Source organism: Lepidochelys olivacea, assembly GCF_965140295.1.
Source record: "Lepidochelys olivacea isolate rLepOli2 genome assembly, chromosome: 8".
Classification (NCBI taxonomy): domain Eukaryota; kingdom Metazoa; phylum Chordata; order Testudines; family Cheloniidae; genus Lepidochelys; species Lepidochelys olivacea.
Genome location: NC_140418.1, coordinates 15,211,335 through 15,234,201, shown reverse-complemented (window position 1 = coordinate 15,234,201; position 22,867 = coordinate 15,211,335). Strand labels below are relative to the sequence as shown.

The following is a 22,867-nucleotide window of genomic DNA, read 5'->3' as shown; positions in this document are numbered from 1 at the left end:
TGTTAGCTGCCTCCCCCAGCCTCTAGGAGCTGCTCTCTCTGTTCTGCTGTTGAAGGAGGCCTCCAGAGACAGTGGCTCCTCCTTTGGCACAATCTCACCTGGCATGAGACCACCCACCCCAACCTGTCTTGTCTCTGCTCTGCAGGTGGTGCGGTTAGCCTCCCTTTCTCTGATACACACATGCACCCAGGCCCGGAGTAAACAGCCCTTCTACAGTTCCTGAGGCACTCTCTCATTTGCTTTTCAGAGAGTAAATGAGTGAGTGACATGTCAGAGTCCGTGAAGGATGGTCTTGTGATGGAGGCACTAGACTAGGATTCAGAAGCACGGAGTTCAGTTTCTGCCACTGACCTAGGACAAGTCATGTCACCTCTCTGTGTCTCAGGTCACCATCTGTAAAGTGGGGGTAATCATTCTTCCTTCGTCTGTCTTGTTTAGTTACTCTGGGTTGGTACAGCACTCTGCTCAACATGGCCAAGCTCTGTAGGGGCTACTGTAATTACTCCTGGGGAAATTCTGTGCCACTGTGTGTGCATAATTAATTTGCTCTGCATATTTTTTTTCCAGAAAATAGCTTCTGCTGGAAAGTTGCAGCAGTTCTGCCTTTTCCCCACCAAAGGGCACTGTGCCTTCTTCACAATGCCTGTAGGGCCAGGTCAGGAGACAGGGGAGACAGACAGCATGGGGCAGGGGCTGAATGGGAGTGGAGGTGCAGGGCCACATGGGGATGGGGGATGGCTGAGTGGGGGCACAGAGACACATGGGGATGGGGAGAGGGGGCTGGGTTGAGGGGGTGCAAGGACACATGGGAACAGGGGGGAGTGGCTGTCTGAGTGGGGGTGGAGGGATACATAGACAGCAGGTGCAAGGACACATGGGGACGAGCAGTTGTGCCTGACTGAATGGGAGAGACTAGGGGTCAGCCAGCATCTGTATGAGGGAAGCTCTTTAACAATCCCTCCCCATACCCGCTCCCCAAAAAAATCTGTTCCATACTTTTCCCACCCATACCCAACAACCTTCCAAGTTTAAACCCAGGCTATGTCCCAGCAATTACTGCCCTTTCTCTCAGCTCCTCCATTACCCCTGCCTCTGCCAAGCCTTTGCACTGCTTCTGAGGGGTATGGGAAATACGGTTCTGTATTGTAGTTTAAATGAATTGTTACTCAGAGTTCTGTATTAATATGCCTAGTAAGGAGTCTATTTGTCCAAAAACATTTCCTGAATCTTCTTTTTGTTATCTCTATTGTTACAGACATACTTGCTGACAGGTATTTTGAAATAAATTACCAAAATAATTGAAACTGGGGTGATTATATTGTGTTATTTTGACAAATAAAATATGTACAATTTTAATTTTTTGGTGCAGAATTCCCCCAGGGGTATGTAATATCCATAACAAATGGAAACAGAGTGAGTGAGGGGCTACTTAGGAAAATATTTGGGAGGAGCAAGTAGGGCACAGGGGCAGGCAGGGGAAGGAGGGGAAGACTGTTGGGGGTGACACAGTGAGAGGCTGGAAGCGGGGGGTAGAACAACACAAAGGGGGGAGAAAGAGACAGAGCACACACACAGTATAGGGAGAGGAATGGGAAAGGGAAGAAAAAAGGTAGACTGAAAAGATTCCCTCGAGAAGAAGCCGAGCGGTGCAGTGGATGAGGAGGAGCAGGAAAAGTAGAAGCAGAGGGGATATGATTCCACTGCAAGATTATTAGAAAAAGTGAATGTCAAATATTACAAATAAAATCCAAACAACATCCGACGTGATGAAAGCGACAGAAACAGAGCATTATCCGTGTATGAATGCTGGGTGAGAAATAGACAGTGCTCTCTATAATTCTATTAAGTTTGAAATTGAAGGAGACTTTGGAGAAATCTCCCTGCCTCTGCTGGGGTTTCCCTTAACTCTGTGTAGTTCTCAATCTACCCTGCTAAGCATAACATATCTCTGTCTCATGAACAGAAGTTTTCTCTTCCCTTTAGAAAACACCAGATTGCACCATGTCAAAAGTATTCCAGAATCATGTGATGGAGGAAGAGAACCTCCAGCTGCCTTACAACCACTTTCCCCAGAGACTGAAGATCTCCTATTTTCTTCAAAGAGACATTGCCCAGCCTGTTCAAACCTGCCAGGCCAAAGCAACTAAGCGTATCCAGAGACTTTAAATGAGTATGGCTTTCGAAATGTACCTGTTAATGAGGAATTGTGAAAATTGACTCACGTGGGGGAGGGGAGAAGCCACAAACTTATGCAGAATTTAAGGGCTTTTTTTTTTTTTAAATATAAATGCACATTACTGGTCCTTATGGTTACAAAGGCATTCTAATGTGAACGAGTGTAAATGGGTGTTTTCTTGAGTCTGCAAAGAGCTGGTTCCCATGCCTTTGCTGATATTCATAGATCTGCCAAGCAACAGCAGAGTGTAACTAATATAAATGATCAATTTCATTGCCACTTCTCAAAATCCTGGGGAGGGATGTGGTGAGATATAGGAGTTTCATGCTGCTTCTGCTGCTTCTTGAGAAATTGCTAAGCAGCAGTGAAGTGGAACACTGGAGTAATTCTACCCTGCACTAGCCTGCTGCATATTAATTGTCCACGTGGACTCTGCTGACATGCATCAACTGTTCATTAGTGTGCTTTGATTAGTCCCATTTCAAAGAGGACTAGATGTATCAGCCCAAGGCATGGGAAGAGAAACAGAAGCTATCAGGCTAATAACGAGCAGCCCCAGCCTTCAAATGGACAATGGAAATTAGCTACAGGAACGGTTTGCTAGGAACATCAACAACAAAAAAACATCTTACACCTGCTGCCCTATAGAAACTCTACCCCCACCCTCTCCACCGCTCCTTTCCCTCTGCCCCCCTCCCTTCCCTCAGCCTCCCCTCCCATCCCCTTCTCCTTTCCCTCTGCCCCCTCAGCCTCCCCTCTCATCCCCCTCTCCTTTCCCTCTGCCCCTCGCTTCCCTCAGCCTCCCCTCTCATCCCCTTCTCCTTTCCCTCTGCCCCCTCAGCCTCTCCTCTCATCCCCCTCTCCTTTCCTTCTGCCCCCTCAGCCTCCCCTCTCATCCCCCTCTCCTTTCTCTCTGCCCCTCGCTTCCCTCAGCCTCTCCTCTCATCCCCCTCTCCTTTCCTTCTGCCCCCTCAGCCTCCCCTCTCATCCCCCTCTCCTTTCCTTCTGCCCCCTCAGCCTCCCCTCTCATCCCCCTCTCCTTTCCTTCTGCCCCCTCAGCTCCCCTCTCATCCCCCTCTCCTTTCCCTCTGCCCCCTCGCTTCCCTCAGCCTCCCCTCTCATACCCCTCTCCTTTCCTCTGCCCCCTCGGCTCCCTTCCTACCCATCCTTTCCCTCTGCTCCCTCAGCCTCCCCTCCCTTCCCCCTCTCCTTTCCCTCTGTCCCCTCCCTTCCCCCTCTCCTTTCCCTCTGCCCCCCTCCATTTCCTCTGCTCCCTCAGCCTCCCCCCACCCCTTCTCCTTTCCTTCTGCCCTTTGGCCTCCCCTCCCATTCCCTCTGCCCTCTTTGGTGCCCCTTTGGTCCATCTCCCACCCCCTCCCTTTTCTCTGCCCCCTAGGCTTCCCTTCCTACCCATACTTTCCCTCTGCTCCCTCAGCCTCCCCCTCCTTTCCCTCTGCCCCTTTGTCCCCTCAGCTTCTCTTCCCACCCCATCCCTTCCCTCTGCCCCCTCTCCAACTCCTCTATCCTTTCTCTCTGACCCTTCCCACCCAGCCTCAGCCTTTTCCTCTGCCCCCTCGACCTCCCCTCCCACCCCCTCCTTTCCCTCAGCACCCTCTTCTTCCTTCTCACAGTTCCCCTGTCGGATCAATGGAGGATACAACCTTTCTGAGCTGAGTCTCAGGTGCAGGAGATCTCCTCGGGGCTGCCCCCAGTTGGAATCAAGTCAAAGAAACCCTTTACCTGCACATGCATCTCCTCCTTTCAGCATAGTCTTTAGGGAGCCACTGTTGCGATCTGGTGGGGGTGGGACAGAGCAGGCAGAGGGGCAGATGCTTAGTCTGGTCCAGGCTGTACCCACAGGTTCACTGCTATTTCCAGATGTCTTTAGGATCCCATTTCTTAGCACACTCCCATTCAGAGGCCGAGTCTTGTTGCTTGTGGTCCCGAGGTGTGGGCCATTGGCTGTGAACCCCAACAGGGCTGTTTTTCTCCGCAGTCAAAACAAAGGCTGGTGACTTTCACTTTTCCTTTAGGCAGCATCCTCCAAAAATATAGGTGGGGGAGGGAAGAGAGAGCTGTGGCTGGGGAAAGTGAAAGTGCACAGGAGGGAGGTGGAGCAACGGCCTAGGATCTAATCCAGTTTGGTACACAGAATTTTCCCAGGGATTATTATACTTCACAGCGTTCGGAGACAGGGGACAGGCAGAATGGGAAGGGGAAGAGAGAAAATAACCCAAAAGCATGTCAGGGGGACAGGATATGAGGAACTCAAATTCTGTGGGGGTAGAAGACAGTAAATTAGAGTGTTTCAGGCTTGGTAGTGGGAGAAAATCCCTTTTACTAGGTCAGAGAAATGTTTTCCTGCTGGGTTGCATGAAGCCTTTGACCATATTGATCACCGTGCACAGTGGCCTGGTTTTGATGCATCTTTGATATCTCTAGGTTTCCTGTCCTCATGACTGGCTCTCGTTTCTGGCCTGGGAAACTCAGACTGATTCTCTTCTCCCTTTCTATTTAGAAAGTGCAGAGAGATTTTAAGCACCGTGTTGGCTCTACCCAGAGCCCTGTTTCTCCTAGTGCATCCGCCACTGGCAGCAACAGTGAGAAACAGGACTGGTCAAACATTTTCCCTCACAACTGTTTTTTCCATGGAAAATTGGATTCACAACTAAATGAAATTTTTCACAAATGTCTGCTTTCTCTGGAAAACTTTTTGGGGGGGGGGGTCAAAAAATTAAATGTTTCGGCATTCAAATTTCTGATGTTCTAATTTTTTATTTATACATATTCTTCTATTTAATGTTGTTGTAGATAGGTGGAGTCCAATTCTGTTTATTCCAGTTTAAATAAAGTCCCCTTTATCGTATTTTTTGACAACCAATTGTATTCACTTAGCTACCATTAAATAACCTTTTATCACAGTTTTCAGAGTCGCAGCCATGTTAGTCTGTATCTGCAAAAAGAAAAGGACTACCTGTGGCACCTTAGAGACTAACCAATTTACTTGAGCATAAGCTTTCGTGAGCTACAGCTCACTTCATTGGATGCATGCAGTGGAAAATACAGTGGGGAGATTTTACACCATTGGGAGGGAAATCATAGATCCTGTGGTTGATAGAACTCGTAAAATGGCTGACCAACATCCACTGTTTCATGTTCTCTGTGTATATAAAATCTCCCCACTGTATTTTCCACTGCATGCATCCGATGAAGTGAGCTGTAGCTCACAAAAGCTTATGCTCAAATAAATTTGTTAGTCTCTAAGGTGCCACAAGTCCTCCTGTTCTTTCATCACAGTGTAACACTTCCCCCAGCTCTCACCTGCGAGGTAATATTACATCACCTCCATGACAGACTAAATTTTGGTTGGTGGTTTTAGGACAGGGTGACTCTTGTATGTATTTCAAATTATAACACAATAACCTTACTCTGAGAGGTCTGTTTACACCTCTACACTCTAGCCCTGGGGAAAGAGTGTGCAAGAAAATGACCCCTACAAAGGGGTGAAGCCTGGTTAGAAGCAAAGCTAGTTGGCAACACTGATGAAATGAATGAGCTCTGTGGAGCTGCAACCTATTGGTGATTGCTCTGAATATTCTGGTTCCACCCCACAAGTTACGTTATCCAATTATGACAGGTTTCAGAGTAACAGCCGTGTTAGTCTGTATTCGCAAAAAGAAAAGGAGGACTTGTCTCTAAGGTGCCACAAGTACTCCTTTTCTTTTTGTTATCCAATTATATTTCCTAAAACAAAACTTTCTGCAAACTTGATTAACACATTTACACAAGTTCCCATCCGAAGAATAACTATCTTTCAGAAAGAGCAGAAGGCTCTGTACATGGCTGAAATCTGCACAATGTCATACAGCTTCAGATAGTAACTGGATGTGATGCAGAAGCCCTTAGATAATATTGTAAAACATATCTGGGATCCTGAGTGTGCTGCCAAAAGGACTTCATTCCTATCCAAGCCATATAAATGCCAAATCTCCCATATTACTTTCAGCTTTCCTGTGAAAGAGGCACAAACCCCATGCTACAGAGACAATTTAAAAATAAAAATAAATCTACACAGGGCTTGTCCCTGCTGGGTGCTCCTGGAAGACACTTGTAGCACAGATATCATGTGCTAAATAAGTCTCAGGGCTTATTTTTCTACCCTGAGCTGCAATTGTAAGAGTAAGGAAACCTACTGTCTGAATCCTGGTGGCTTAGAGAACAATGTTAAGGGCCTTGAGATTGTTCATGGTTCAAGGCAGTTAATGAGTAAGTCAGAAGGAAATGAATTAAGTTCATCCCAGGGTCAAGAACCATTCTGTACTACCAGATGGAAGCAATTAAGATCTCTTAAGAAACCAAACTGTTCAAAACTGCAGGACCAGAGAGAAGAGAACATCTCCCTCGCTCGCTGATGTCACTGACTTAAGTTGGGAATGTCTGAAAAAAGAAAACTGGCACTTTAGGCAATAACCCAGCCTTCTCCTGTGCAAACTGCACACTTAGTAGTGTTTTGTTTAACTTCTCCTGCACTGCTCTGGGCAGCACAGTGCCATTACCAGGGGAGTTCATTTAATGACTCAGTGCTTTAAAACCATTTTATTTAGTCTGAGAGATTAATCAGTCAGTCAGTGTCCCTGGGCACTTCCTGTTAATCAGTCATATTATCTACCTAGTTTCCTCAAGTAAAGATACTTGAGGAATTAGAGACAATGACAATATTAGCAAACTGAGACTGCGACTAGCTTTTAGATATGCAGGCAAAGAGATATAAGTGACCGGGGTAAGTACTGTTAGCACAAGAGGTCACAGAGGTAAGAAAGGGGTTTCCCTGGAGACATGTACATTCATTTTTAGAATCAGATGAGCAGGTTTTCTCTCTCTCTCTCTTGGGCTGTCATATCTTCACCGGGATTTTGAGAATGCCTCTCACTGGTCTTATATTGAGGAATTACTCACAATTCAAAGTAATAAGACAGCTCCCAGCAGGTAAACTGATGTACTGAGACCAACTGCATCACTTTCCCAAAACATGGCTCTTTTTTTCCGGGCCACATCACAATGCTACAAGTCACAACTTTGGCTCGTTCAGGCAGCTCTTACAACAGCATGGCTTCTGGGCCAAAGCTCTCACACTTTGCCTACAGCAGCTGTTTGTAACTACTGTAGACTCCCTTTTTAAAATAAATGTTGCTATTTTGCTGTATACAGTTGCCCTACCAACAGATGTATCCAGTACAAATACAGAGAGCAGAGCAGGGTCAGGATATAAACATTGAAACCACGGAATAAAATCCAAGAAGAAAAACGTTTTAAAAATAAATCCAAAGAGCTATTTAAAGACTGTCAATCATTAGCAGGCTGAGCGAGGGGGAAAGACAGTCTTTGGTTAAGGTAGTAGACAAAGGATAATATTTTCAAAAGCACTTAAGTGACTTAGGAGCCTAAGGCCTATTTTCAAAAACGACTTAGGCACTAGACACCAGACACCTAAGTCTCAATGAGACTTCTGAAAATCTGAATGAAACTTCTGTGAGGCTCCAAAAGTCTAAGTCACTTTTGAAAATGGAACAAGGCCTAGATTAATATTCTACCTTTTCAGAAGAAAGAGCCCATAGTCTGAGTTGCTTCCATGAACTAAATTCTTGAGAGATTTTGCTTAAAGATAGCAGAAATCTCACAACACCACATGACGGGCCTTGATTTGGCCTCAGACTGAACTCTAACCAGAATTTAATTTGGGTACAAATCCCTGGAGATTCTGGCTCTAGTTCACTGGGTTCCTGGCCCATGACTAGGGCTTCTACCCACTGATGGTAACACAAGTAATAATGATACTTCAAACTTAAACAGGAGTTTACCAAACTTAACTAGAACAAATACATTTCTTAGGTAAATATGGTAACGGTGTTTAAAAATTATCTGCAGACTCCATACTTTGGAAAGGAGAAAATTTAAGTGTGGTGTGACTGTAGTAGGATCACAGAAGTAGGGTCCAGAGACACAAACAGTGATAAACCAGAAGAAAAAAAAAGTATGAACTTTCTAGCAAACAGACAGAGAATTCAGACTGTGGGATTTAAAGAAAACAAAAAGATAAATCCATTAACCGCACACTCTTTGGGGCAAAATAATGAATGGTTGTTTAGTCCAAACTCACTCAGATTAGTTTAAACCTACAGTAATTATGAAGAAACTCGTACAGATACAGACAGACATCATCTTCCTTTCCAAATGCAAACAGATGGACATCGTACCAAAAGGACTGAAGGTAAAAAATCCATTACAGTCTACATACCACACAGACTATGCTGACAGCTTGTGCCACACGCTCTCAAAGAAACTGCGGAACCACCTGATCAACATCCTCTACAGCAAACAGGGAAAGATTAACTGGATACTCTCATAAAAAACCAACCTTCCACACAAACTTCCTCGTGGCTGGACTTTACAAAAACTAGACAAGCTATTTACAACACACACTTTGCTTCTCTACAAAAGAAAAAGGACACTAAACTATCTAAACTACTACATGCCACAAGGGGCCACAACAGTGGTTCCCTTAACCCACCCAGCAATATTGTTAATCTATCCAATTATACCCTTAGCCCAGCAGAAGAATCTGTCCTATCTCGGGGCCTCTTCTTCTGCCCCTCCACCCCCACGAACATGATACAGTTCTGTGGTGACCTAGAATCCTATTTTCGACGTCTCCGACTCAAGGAATATTTCCAACACACCTCTGAACAACATACTAACCCACAGAGACCTTCCTACCAACACTACAAAAAGAAGGATTCTGGGTGGACTCCTCCTGAAGGTCAAAACAACAGACTGGACTTCTACATACAGTGCTTCCACCGACGTGCACGGGCTGAAATTGTGGAAAAGCAGCATCACTTGCCCCATAACCTCAGCTGTGCAGAACACAATGCCATCCACAGCCTCAGAAACAACTCTGACATCATCAAAAGGCTGATAAAGGAGGTGCTGTCGTCATCATGAATAGGTCGGAATATGAACAAGAGACTGCTAGGCAGCTCTCCAACACCACTTTCTACAAGCCATTACCCTCTGATCCCACTGAGGGTTACCAAAAGAAACTACAGCATTTGCTCAAGAAACTCCCTGAAAAAGCACAAGAACAAATCTGCACAGACACACCCCTGGAACCCCGACCTGGGGTATTCTATCTGCTACCCAAGATCCATAAACCTGGAAATCCTGGATGCCCCATCATCTCAGGCATTGGCACCCTGACAACAGGATTGTCTGGCTATGTAGACTCCCTCCTCAGGCCCTACGCTACCAGCACTCCCAGCTATCTTCGAGACACCACTGACTTCCTAAGGAAACTACAATCCATCAGTGATCTTCCTGAAAACACCATCCTGGCCACTATGGATGTAGAAGCCCTCTACACCAACATTCCATACAAAGATGGACTACAAGCCGTCAGGAACACTATCCCCGATAATGTCACGGCAAACCTGATGGCTGAACTTTGTGACTTTGTCCTCACCCATAACTATTTCACATTTGGGGACAATGTATACCTTCAAATCAGCAGTGCTGCTATGGGTACCCGCATAGCCCCACAGTATGCCAACATTTTTGTGGCTGACTTAGAACAACGCTTCCTCAGCTCTCGTCCCCTAATGCCCCTACTCTACTTGCGCTATATTGATGACATCTTCATCATCTGGACCCATGGAAAAGAAGTCCTTGAGGAATTCCACCATGATTTCAACAATTTCCATCCCACCATCAACCTCAGCCTGGACCAGTCCACACAAGAGATCCACTTCCAGAACACTACGGTGCTAATAAGCGATGGTCCCATAACTACCACCCTATACCGAAAACCTACTGACCGCTATTCCACCTGTATGCCTCCAGCTTTCATCCAGACCATACCACACGGTCCATTGTCTACAGCCAAGCTCTACGATACAACCGCATTTGCTCCAACCCCTCAGACAGAGACAAACACCTACAAGATCTCTATCAAGCATTCTTACAACTACAATACCCACCTGCTGAAGTGAAGAAACAGATTGACAGAGCCAGAAGAGTACCCAGAAGTCACCTACTACAGGACAGGCCCAACAAAGAAAATAACAGAACGCCACTAGCTGTCACCTTCAGTCCCCAACTAAAACCTCTCCAACACATTATTAAGGATTTACAACATATCCTGAAGGACGACCCATCACTCTCACAGATCTTGGGAGGCAGGCCAGTCCTTGCCTACAGACAGCCCCCCAACCTGAAGCAAATACTCACCAGCAACCACACACCACACAACAGAACCACTAACCCAGGAACCTATCCTTGCAACAAAGCCCGTTGCCAACTGTGTCCACATATCTAATCAGGAGACACCAACATAGAGCCTAATCACATCAGCCACACTATCAGAGGCTCGTTCACCTGCACATCTACCAATGTGATATATGCCATCATGTACCAGCAATGCCCCTCTGCCATGTACATTGGTCAAACTGGACAGTCTCTATGTAAAAGAATAAATGGACATAAATCAGAAGTCAAGAATTATAACATTAAAAAACCAGACAGAGAACACTTCAATCTCTCTGGTCACTCGATTACAGACCTAAAAGTCGCAATATTACAACAAAAAGACTTCAAAAACAGACTCCAACGAGAGACTGCTGAATTGGAATTAATTTGCAAACTGGATACAATTAACTCAGGCTTGAATAGAGACCGGGAGTGATTGAGTTGTTACACAAAGTAAAACTATTTCCCCATGTTTATTTCCCCACCCCACACTGTTCCTCAGACGTTCTTGTCAACTGCTGGAAATGGCCCACCTTGATTATCACTACAAAGGGTTTTCTTCCCCCCCCCCACCCACACTCTCCTGCTGGTAATAGCTCCTCTTAAGTGATCACTCTCCTTACATTGTGTATGGTAACACCCATTGTTTCATGTTCTCTGTGTATATAAATCTCCCCACTGTATTTTCCACTGAATGCATCCGATGAAGTGAGCTGTAGCTCACAAAAGCTTATGCTCAAATAAATTTGTTAGTGTCTAAAGTGTCACAAGTACTCCTTTTCTTTTTGCGAGTAATTATGTTGTAACAGGACAGCATCTAAACACACACCAGGTAACCAACCCTAGTTTAAATATTTAAGGACCCAAATCTGACATCTTTTTAAAACACTGAATCTAATGGTGAATAAATCTAATTTTGGTGTCTTTTTCCTCTCTGGGGAAAGGTAGTTCAGTTTCCATGGCTCTTCAGTTTTTGGCCTTCCTACTAGATTGCCAGCAGAGATGTCAATTGTGATAGTGGTTTTCTTTTCCTCAAAGGTGAAGACACCATTTATCTACTAGGAATTGCTCTGATACCACCTTTCCAGGTAGCAGCCACCTAACAGCCATCAGATTGCAACTTCTGGTCATATACCAAGCTGGTCCAAATGTGAAGTGATGATAGAGGTGAAAGTCTATGCTATTTACAGGTGCTGAGAGCCATTAAACCAAACTGTAAACCCTGTATATGATAGAAACCACTTCAAACCCTGGGGTGTGACAGCACCTACAATGCTATTCCCAGTTTCCTCCGCTGTCCTAGTCTCCTCTACTATATGAAAAACAACAAAAGCTAACCTGGCTTCTGGTAATTATTTCTGCTTTTCAAGAAATGTACAACATAATACAGCGTGAGTCAGTAAGACAAATGATGGGGATCTTGGCCATTCAGTAGAACAACTTGCATGACTTGTCTATTTCAGGCTGTGCAAGAAACAACCCATCTAGTTTTGACCTGTACGCCAGTGGCTCTCAACCTTTCCAGACTACTGTACCCCTTTCAGGAGTCTGATTTGTCTTGAGTACCCTCAAGTTTCACCTCACTTAAAAACTACTTGCTTACAAATTCAGATCTAGAAATACAGAAGTGTCACAGCACACTATTACTGAAAAATTGCTGACTTTCTCATTTTTGCCATATTGTTATAAAATAAATCAATTGGAATATAAATATTGTACTTACATTTCAGTGTATAGTATGTAGAGCAATATAAACAAGTCATTATCTGTATGAAATTTTAGTCTGTACTGACTTCACTTATGCTTTTTATGTAGCCTGTTGTAAAACTAGGCAAATATTTAGATGAGTTGATGTACCCCCTGGAAGACCTCTGCATACCCCTGGTTGAGAACTACTGCCATACGCTATGGCAGTAGTTCAGAAAGACTTTGTATAGTGCATCTCAGTGCTAGATTTCCAGGAGATCTGTGGAGTTTGTAAGCAAATTAGAATTACTGATGCTCTTGCTGGAAATGACAATAGCAAAGGCCTAATGGGGAAGCATCCGTTCAGGAACCTAGCAGTGGGAATGGGAAATAAAGGCGGTTGGGAAGGGTATGTGCAGGAGAGAAAGAAAAGCAAGAGAGACAGGTGATGCGAGATACAGATTTATCAATTCTAAAGAGTCATTTATGTCCTACTATAGAGTTACATGGTCTGATTCTCAAAAGGTGCTGACCACTTGCCCCTCTCATTGACTTAAATGGGATTTCTGGCTGCTCAGAACCTCTGGAAATGAGGCCAACAGATGCACTCGTGTACACTCGCATATGGGAACCTTGAGAAAAGTTCTTAATGATTTATTGGGTGCTATAATTAGAATGTCTGAATGGATGAGTTAGATAGCAACAACTGCTGTTATAGACACAGTGAGCTGAGCAAATGCTGCCATCTGTTGGTGGAGAGTATACATACCTGACCGGATGCTCTAGCTCAAGGGTGGCCAACCTGAGCCTGAGAAGGAGCCAGAATTTACCCATGTACATTGCCAAAGAGACACAGTTATATGTCAGCAGCCCCCCATCATCCCCCCACTCCCAGCGCCTCCCACGCACCAGCAGCCCCGCCGACCAGCACCTTCCCCTCCCTCCTCCTGATCAGCCATTTTGTGGCGTGCAGGAGGCTTGGGGTGGGGGGAAGAAGTGAGGGCATGGCAGGTTCAGGGGAGAGGGCTGGAAGGGCTGAAGTGGAGGCAGGGCCTGTGGCAGAGTCAGGGGTTGAGCAGTGAGCACCCCACCGGCACATTGGAAAGTTGGCCTCTGTAATTCCAGCCCCGGAGTCGGTGCCTATCCAAGGAGCCGCATATTAACTTCTGAAGAGCTGCATGTGGCTCCAGAGCCATAGGTTGGCCACCCCTGCTCTAGCTTAAGAAAATTCCTTCCTCTTTTAGGGTTTGTCTGCATTTTAAGCTCGGGTATAATTTGCAGCATGAGAAGATCAACCTAGCATGCTACAAACAGAGTGCAGCCCTGGTGGCACAAAGGGCTAGCTGCCTGGAGGACATGCCTTTCTGAGACACAAGGCATGTACTTGGAGTGACAAGCCCCTCCCACTGCTCGCACCACCCCGACTACTTTATTTTGAGCATACTAGGCTCCATCACAGCTAGCATGGGTAGGTCTCCTTGACTTGGGAATTATATCCCAGGCTCGAAGCGTAGACATACCCTCGGTTAATTAGCATCTGTGGAGGAACGGCTGGTACAGAATTTACCTGGCAAAGTTCAGTTTCTTGCTCTTGTAACACTGACAGACCCCAGTTGTTGGCGGGTGGGTGCGAGCGATCAAATTTGAGACCTCTGAAGCTTAGTGTATGAGCCTCAATTGCATGAGCTAAAAGCCACATGGCTCTTAGCTAAGGCTGTAGCGAACTACTCAGTCTCTAGATGGTCTAAGGTGCCACTAGAGGAGGACAGAGGACCCACCAAGCAGGCACGGGTTACATAATTCCTTTGCATCCCAGTCACCTCTTTGCAAGCCTGCACTCATTTGGCAGTGGAAACTGACAATGCTCCCCTTGGTGAAGACCTACTTGTGACATTTGCTTAGAGCAAACTTGACTTGAAATCCACGAGAAAGGGCACTATACCATGTGAGATGAAGCATGATAAGGCCTGGAAGGTTTGAAAAAGGGAGGAGGCGGCACTGGACGGTCCATATTTCATCTGGTTAATGAATAAAGTAAAAAACCATGAAGGCATAAAAGAACACCAGGACAACACTTCGTATTTGGAATTCTCTTTAGAATGATTTTATTCAGAATATTACAAATAATCTTATCACAATTTTTACAGGAAAATGCTTTAAGAATCAACTATTTTAAATCAACCTTATTATATTTAAAGAGTATTTACATTCACAGAAGAAACCACTCTTTGATTTTGAAAATATTTGGCTTTCTATATACACAAGGCTCAGGGCATAAGTGGTACAATAAAGTGCCCCAAGATGCATTTGCAAGCAAGGCACTATGCTATCTAAGCTGATTTCACGTTGTGATCAAATAATTTCCAGTTGTACAAGTTTAGGGCCCAATCCTACAAATCGTAACACAGACAACTTTGTTCACAGGAGCAGTCTCACTGAGTTCAATAGGAGTACTCCAGTGAGTGGAGCTACTCACGGGCTTAAGTGCTTGCAGGCTTAGGGCCTCAAAGAGCAATTTATAATAATGGATGAGCCACTTGGAACCAGGACATAAAGAGCACAGCTGTTGTGTCAAGCCAGGCGTCTACCGCACCCATGGCAAGCAGGTTCCAAGACATCTGCACCATGGCAGTGGTATTATTATGGATGCTCTGAACAAATGAAAATCTAGCGACAGAAGATCATCTCACCATGCACTTGGGAGAATAATGTAAATTTTAAAAAAAAGAAAAGGAGTACTTGTGGCACCTTAGAGACTAACCAATTTATTTGAGCATGAGCTTTCGTGAGCTACAGCTCTCATGCTCAAATAAATTGGTTAGTCTCTAAGGTGCCACAAGTACTCCTTTTCTTTTTGCGAATACAGACTAACACGGCTGTTACTCTGAAACCTGTAAATTTTAAATGTGCCCTACACTCAAAAGGAAGCCCTCTCGAAAGTGCAGTTTTACATAGCACCGAGGAAGGAGTTTGTGGCTGAAAGCACAGGATTGGGGACTAGAAAACCCAGGTTCTAAACCTGGCTCTGTAACAGACTTTCTGTGGGGCCCTGGCCACCTCCTCTTTGTGCCTCTCTTTCCCAATCTGTAATTTAGGGGTGTGAAGGGGGGGGCGGAGAGAGAGATGTACCAGCACTGGTGAAGCTCACATCACAAGTGCTCTGAGATCAGCCGGCAGCAGATGCTACAGAACAATAACCAGCCAGATTCAGAAGTAAAGCCAAACATTCTAACTAGTGCTCAGAAATGGCAGAGAATCATCCTGAGCATTTACATAACTCTTCACAAACATTCATTAATTCCAACCCCCTTGAGAGGTGGTATCTTCATTTTACTGGAGATACTGGGAAACTGAGGTACCAAGGCCAAAGTGACTTGTCCAAAACAATGAAGGGAGTCAGTCTCAGAGCTGGAATTAGAACTTGGGCATTCCTGGATCCTAGCCCTGTGCTCATGACCACTACGCCATGTCTCTCATAGCGATGATGGGGGTTCTCTATCAGCAAGGAATCTTATGTACATACAGGCAGTGATTCCTAGCGGATGAGGAAAAGAATGCATGAGCCATTCTGAATTTTCCAGCTTTTATAGATTGAAGACAGCCTGAATCCATTTTGCATGCTGCCCTGGTGTAAATATTACAGTGAATTTACCATCTTAGCACAACCCCTCATTCAGGGGTAGATTCTGCCACCCTTCCAATGAGTAGTACCTTAATCCTTGGAAAACAATAGGACTACTCACAGACTAAGGTAAGGGTGACAGAACAGGGCCCTCAGTTATTAATTGAAGCACAGTTAAAGCCTTCTTTATAGCCACATATTTATGTTCTGTACAGTATATCTGCTGTTAACTAATGTACTTGTAAAAATTTAAAAAGCCTTTACATAATAGCAGATGGAATTACACAAAACACCTTGATGACCTCACCTTGGAACTCTACCTGGTGCTAAAGGACCCTGTTCTAATGTTACTTTCATAGTGGTCTTTCTAGTTTGGAAGGTGATTCATGGAAGGAGGAAGGCTTCGATTAAATTTACGTGTTGGCTTTTTTAGAAAGAATGGAGCATTTCCAAAAACCTGAGTTTGAAAAAATGTGTTCAGATCAGAAGGCCCCAATGCCACCCCAACCTACAAAACACGAAAAAGAAGTGACAGGCCAACAGAATCTTTAAAGACTATTACTGAGTTTATGTCCTGACGCTACAAAGGTCTGAACATGTAGCACTCAGAGTAACTCTGCCAAAGTTTAGATATAATATGGTGCCACCAAAATGTTCTACAAGTATCTATAACTGTGCTAAACACCTCCAGACCTTACCCTCTATTGCCATTACTGATGTCACTGTTTGAAAGTGATGACCTGAATCGTGTTCCTCTAGTCTAGATTTTATCTGTGACTCTCTTCACCTGCACATTGATCTTATTAACATACCTCCCCAAAAGAACACAGGAGGAATATTTCAGTTAGATTCTGAGCTGGTTTTTATTTTACTAAAATTAGTGCATTCTTTTCAAAATCAGAGAATCCACTCAGTCATACAGAAAAATAACCCAGGTGGGTAGTGCCACCCGTTAACAAAACCAGTTGTGAAAACAGTGCATGGGGTAAACTGTCAAATGGGAATCAGATTAATATATTAATACCCATACACTCTGCAGAAGCACAGAGGATATTTTGTGTTATATTTTCCATTTTTAGAAGACTAATATGCATTAAAATACAGGCTGTGATATCAGAATTGTTCGTTATTGCCATGGTATATCCGCCTTGCATCACAACTGAGAAATTCCCCGTTCAGCTGGCTCAACCATTGTCCTTAAGATTGCTCAGTAAACACTGGAACATTTAAAAATTCAAGAAAGAAAATCTCATTGTCAAGTGACATAATGGAATAAATCAGCGGAGGAAAGTAACAGCTAAACGTTAAGGGTGTTAAGGGAAATTCAGACCTTGGCCAAGAGTTAATTCCAGTTTTAGATTAGGCATCTGTTGAAGTCTTACAGCATGTGGACTTTTAAGTTATATTTTTGAACAGATTCTCATGCATAGGACACAAAGTCGGTATGTCTGCACTTGACCTCGAGGTGTAATTCCATGTGTTTGGTGCCATTAGCCCCTTCTGCCACAGGCACTGCTGCAGCTACCCTCTATTTTTAGCAGGCTAGCCTATTGCCTGCTAACGCAGGCATGTCTCCCAGAGTTGGGCATTACACCCCAGTGCGAAGTGTAGACATATGCTCTAAGAGACTGTTTGTGCCCTTCTGGTAGGAATGTTGCAAAGTGCAATTCTTAGGAGGGGAAAATGCAAATATAGCCAAAACACTGTAACCAGAGTTAACGAAAGCAAACTCAAAAGAGTCGCCGATTTGACTTGACAGAGTGACAAGTCCCTGCCAAGTGGATTTTATAAGGCCGTGGTGTATGATTTGAGACCAGTGTAGAGTATGGTGTTGACCTGAGTCAATTTTGCAAATCTCACTCCAGATCTCATAATGGCCCTAACAGGGCAAGGAAATGTAGAAGGGTGGAGCATGAAACAACAAATCTCCCTTTAAAAGTTAATAGGGGCCCTGCATGTTACTTGCAGTTCCCTTTTACACAGCATAATTTGTCAGTTCTATACCCCAAAATACAGTAACACTTGCCAACTTCTAGTTACTTCCATCCGATGATTAAAGACATATCAATGGCACATCTGATAAGAGATTTAATGGATAGGGATAAGGTACATACAATCTCACACCTTTAGGTGTGGGCAGGCAGAACTACAGAATCAGATCAGGGTCAGCTCACGCACACACAGCACATGCAACGTGCATGCACACAGTAAGGGCAAGGAAGAGAGGAAGGGTCTAAAACATACTTCTATAAGGCAGGAAGCACTGTACCAAACCTGTTGCTACAGCATGGTCTGGAGGGAGAGAATAAGGCACCCTGGCTATCAAGATAATTAGCTGCTGCTAAATTTAACACTGTCGTAAAATGTTAAACGTTTGTAAAGAGCTGCTTTTCCAGAAAGAAAAGCCTCTAACAGCTTTGATTACTGAAAGGTAAGACTCTATTTATTAAACCGCTCCAAAAAAATTAAAAAGTACCACAGAATGCTTTATGAAATTCATTTCTTAAACCTGTCCCAGGGTGAAGAAATGTGCTTTCAGCATTGTCCAAATGAGAACGAAACAGAAGTTTTCCTGAAAGAAACACAAATGCTACCAAGGCAGCTTCTGTAATCAAAGGAATTGGCTCTTGGCAGATTTTCAACACGATTTCTTTGTTTTGCTCTTTAAAAAAAATTTCACCGATTTCATGATATTTGTGAGAAAACAGAACATGTAAAATGACATTCTTGGCTCTTAGTTGAGCTTATGGCCAGGACTTGAGGCTAAATATTGATCTTAATTATACCCATGTAACCCTCTCATATTCAATTCTATGTAGGTGCACAGGGTACGCCTGAGAGTGGAATTTAGCCCTCCATATTGTGAGGAAACTGACAAAAAAAGAACAAAAGAGGAAATAGAAAGTTTTGAAAATAGACATACTGCCCCCAATCAAACTGTACAGAAGACTTAGAAGGATTAGCTTGGATACTGTATCCTAAAAGGATACAAGAAACACAGATGAAACCTATTTATAGTTTTAAAAATAAATAAGCACCTGGAATAGGACACACCCCAATATCAGATGTAAACAACTTCACCCTGTGTCATATTAAAACGATATTTGAAACAATCAGAATCACTTTGCTAGCAAAGCTTCAATATTGCAAATGATTTGTGCAAGAAAATCTTCTCAATACATTTCCAGCTAAAATAAAGTCAAATTTTCAAATTCATTTGTCAAAGTTTTTCTTTTTTCATCCCTGAAGTTGTTCAGGAATTAATCATGTGCAAAGCCACCTGTGTATGATTTATGTAAAATTGCCAAGCCAGGTATTTTCACCACCTTTGTTACTTTATAACAAGCTCCCTGCCTGGGAGCAGATGTGTGTGTTTGTGCATGTCGAGAAATCCAGTGTCACTGGCAACTTTTTCTTACAATTTGGAAAGAGCTGGCAATTTTTAACTCTTGTTAACATGAGTTATCTTAAGCTCCTTAAGGCCTGAAGTCACTCCATCAGCACTCAGTAACAAGCACCTTTCAGATATTGAGATCTACAGCAAGTGTGTCAGTCATTCTTAAAATTATAAACTGTGTTTATCCAACAGAGTTCTGTGTTTTTGACACATTAAACAACTGTGGATGGAGATCTCATGAAGGGATATACAGTATCTACTTTCATATAAAAAGAACGTATTGAAAACAGTGTTTCATTTAATAAATAAGTTTATAATTACAGGACACAAAGTGTTGCTACTAGCCCTTTCTGGAAGGAAAATTAAAAGAAAAGTCAGTTTACTTTTCGGTCCATCGTGAAGTATACAGTGTAGTGTCATCAAAAAGCTGTGCTTTTAAGAATCACTGGGCTTTCTTCTTCGTCCTTTGAAACCCTTGTGCTATTAGATGTATGTCTGTACTTGAGTCTGTAAACAAGGAAAAACAATGAATAGTGCAATTTCTAATTAAAACAGTACCCTCCAAAATCCTAAATGTAAGTTTGTCCATATGGGCCTTGATTTGGCAAAGTACCTAAGCATGTGCTTTACTTTAAAAGCCCACTGACGTCAGTGGGATGACTCACATGCTTAAGCATCTTCCTAAATCAGAAAATGAAGTGCTGAAAACTCTCAATGACCTTGCAATTCCATGGGATTTGAAAGTGCTGAACACCTCCAACTGATACCCAGGGGACTTTCTACCCATACTCGTATCAGGAGAAATTATTTGGATGATGAACTTTCATACTATGAAACAACAATTCAACATTTTTACCATGTTTGCTACATGTTAAGGATGTTTATGTTAAATATCTTAAATGTGGTTATACTCTTAAAAAGATTACATAAAATAGCTCATTTTTCACGTTTATTTTCTGTGGGCACTGTGTACTCATGCACACAGAGCCGCCCAGAGCCACACAACTCTGAAAGAATGACTTGGATTCTATTCAGGCTCATGAATCATCAACAGAATCACAATTAAATTCCATTAGTAGGGCCAACTTCTTCCTTTAATGTCTCCTGTGCAAACCCATCAAAGACAAACTATACATGCCTACCCATGCTCCATTTAATTTGCTTGTTCAGTTGTCTCTCGTACATTAATCCTTACAACTCCTTTTTGTTCTTCTAAGAACTCCCTCCAATTTCTGAACAACTTTCAAGCAGCATGATGTATGGTAGGCACAGCATATTGCTGGTAGTCATCTCTGCTGTAACTCAGTGGAATTCAATTTGGCCAATTCTATTGCTGATTTGAGATCTTAATTTTTTTTAGCTTACCATCCCTAAAGGACCGCTGGGGACCAAAGAGCTAAGAGGGAACTGTATTTTATGTAGATATTTTTCTCAGAGATGGTAGAATTTTCTTGAGAGAGAAGATTAGAAGGTAACACTTACCCTTTAACCAGCAGCATCTGCTCTATAGTGTCTGGGAGAGGCATGCCATAACTTTCTGGGAGAAACAGAGTAAGGACTCCCGTCAGCACAGTCAGGCTTCCCATAAGGATGTAAGGTAGGAATCTGTCATAGCCACCTAAAAGAACATAGGACATGCTGATATCAGGTTTACATCACCACCATGATGAACTAGTGGTTAATATTTGAGTCCTGTGTATAACGCAAACATACAGCTGTCTAAATTGTAGCACCATTGTGCTGCAAGATATAAACTTTATAAAATAAGTTAAGTCACTAGTCCCCGTGGTTGCAAAGATAAGTTTCACATGGTAAAAATTCGTTCATAGTGGCATTTCCCTGAGTCTCCAGACAGCCTGAAAAAAAAAAAAAGCTAAGAGAGAAGAGTGAACTGCCCCATTCATCCTGATAAGATGTCACCTCAGAAGCCTAACAAAGAGATACTCTAAAACACAGATACTCTGTCAGGATCATTGTTCAGTGATTTTTTGAGGCCAAATGTTCTTTAGGAAACTAATGGCCAAATACAGATCCTATTATATGGGTATAATTTCTTTGAGTTCTGTGTTTCCAAACCACAAAGTATTGAGCAATGTTAGAATTTCTAAATGCCTTCTGTGAGCTAAGGTTACTCACTGAGAAGAGTAGAAGCAGCTGTGATTCTGTTATAGGATATTTGTTGACTAATCTGTGACAAATATAGGGCAAAGCCTGGACTTTACAAGGCAAGACGAGAGCATGACTATACAGACATAACACGGGTTAACTGAAGCACTGGTTCACAGTTACAGAAATCAGCCTACCCTTGCATTTGTTCGATTTTGTTTTCAATACTAGCAGGAGACACAATAGCTGGTATCTTACCGAGGTAAACAAAATAAGGTGAGAGGATGCTTCCCAATCTGGAGGCCATGGAACTAGCTCCAACTCCCATATTCCTCACGACTGTTGGGTACAGCTCAGCAGTGTAAACATAAACCATTGAAAAGGAAGATGTGATCCCAAATTTACCCAGCATCACCAAGATAATGGACAGGACATGAAGGTCTGAAAGGGAGATCCAATCAGAACATCAATAAACTGTAACAAGTCACTGCATCTATTAACCCCATTTTTATTTTTTGCTTCTTGTCAACTTAATTCCAGTGTTGGGGTTTTTTGGTTGATTCATTTTAACATAAAGACTCTTAATAAAACAATCTTCCTCCTAAGGTCATCCAGTCCTGTCACCTATAAAGTTTGAGAACAGAGAGACAGCTTAAGGAGAAACACATTGGCAATGTATTTCTAAGATCCTGGTTCACCCTAGCTAGTAGGATTAGCTGTGTAATAAAACACATACCAATGTACAGGTGATTTAAAGATCAGGAGTAGCAAATAATATAACCCACTGTCACTCTTGGAGAATAAGCAAGACAGTTCTCCCTTTCATTTATTTATTCTTTGATTTGCAATAACATGCTTATACACCAAGCCCTAAGCACATGGTCAAAGCCATCAACAGATCAGTATGATAATCTCTAGTGTACCTAGCAGAAGGCTACTTAATGGTCAGATTCTAAGTATGAGATACCTTCCTTCAAATATTTTTTAATTAGCAAACATTCACTTTTTAAAAAAAAGTATCTACACTTGCTTACTTTTAGTATTGTTATTTATCACAAAGGCTACATAATAGCTCTCCCGAAATTCAAGTTCTTAATGAGACCGAAGTAGGAAAAACATTATTGACAATTGGTTCTTCTGGAGACAAGTTCTGCAGGATTATGCCAGGTCCTGGTACCATCCATGCCACCCAATTGACTACTCCATTTGGTCTAAACCTTGTCCCACACCACGAATTTATTGGGACACCAGGGTGTAAATTAGGGCAAAACCAGACTAGAGTCTGAATCTTAACAGACCATAGAGAACAAACTATCTTTACTTTAGAGAAAGAAAAGGCTTAGGAATGTGTCTGACACTGGGTATGTCTACATTAGAGTTGAAGGTGTAATTTCCACCCCAGGAAGACATACCTGTGCTAGCTCTGATTGAGCTAGTGTGCTAAAAGTAGAAGAGGAACCATGGCAACATGGGTGGGAGGAGGAGCTAGTTACCTCGAGTATGTACCTAGGGTTTCAGACATGATCATACCATCCCTCTAGGCTGCCCCATTGCTTGTGCTACCACAGCTGTGCTTCTA

At 43.2% G+C, this 22,867-nt stretch overlaps 1 protein-coding gene and 1 long non-coding RNA gene across 3 annotated transcripts in view; both read right to left on the bottom strand.

Annotated features, from left to right (window-relative positions):
- Positions 1 to 4,231, bottom strand: part of LOC311524622 — a 64,994-nt gene extending 60,763 nt beyond the window's left edge. For both annotated transcript variants that reach the window (XR_014712590.1, XR_014712591.1), the window contains exon 1: positions 3,917 to 4,231. This is a non-coding gene — a long non-coding RNA (uncharacterized lncRNA). The remainder of the gene's footprint in view (positions 1 to 3,916) is intronic.
- Positions 4,232 to 14,284: 10,053 nt separating this feature from the next.
- LOC311525347 (organic cation/carnitine transporter 2-like) overlaps positions 14,285 to 22,867 on the bottom strand; it is a 45,258-nt gene continuing 36,675 nt past the window's right edge. The window contains exons 8-10 of the mRNA XM_084637419.1: positions 21,547 to 21,729; positions 20,665 to 20,800; positions 14,285 to 19,689 (exon numbers count right to left, since the gene is read on the bottom strand). Of these exons, the coding sequence (XP_084493545.1) occupies positions 19,602 to 19,689; positions 20,665 to 20,800; positions 21,547 to 21,729 (407 nt within the window). The 3' untranslated portion in view covers positions 14,285 to 19,601. The remainder of the gene's footprint in view (positions 19,690 to 20,664; positions 20,801 to 21,546; positions 21,730 to 22,867) is intronic.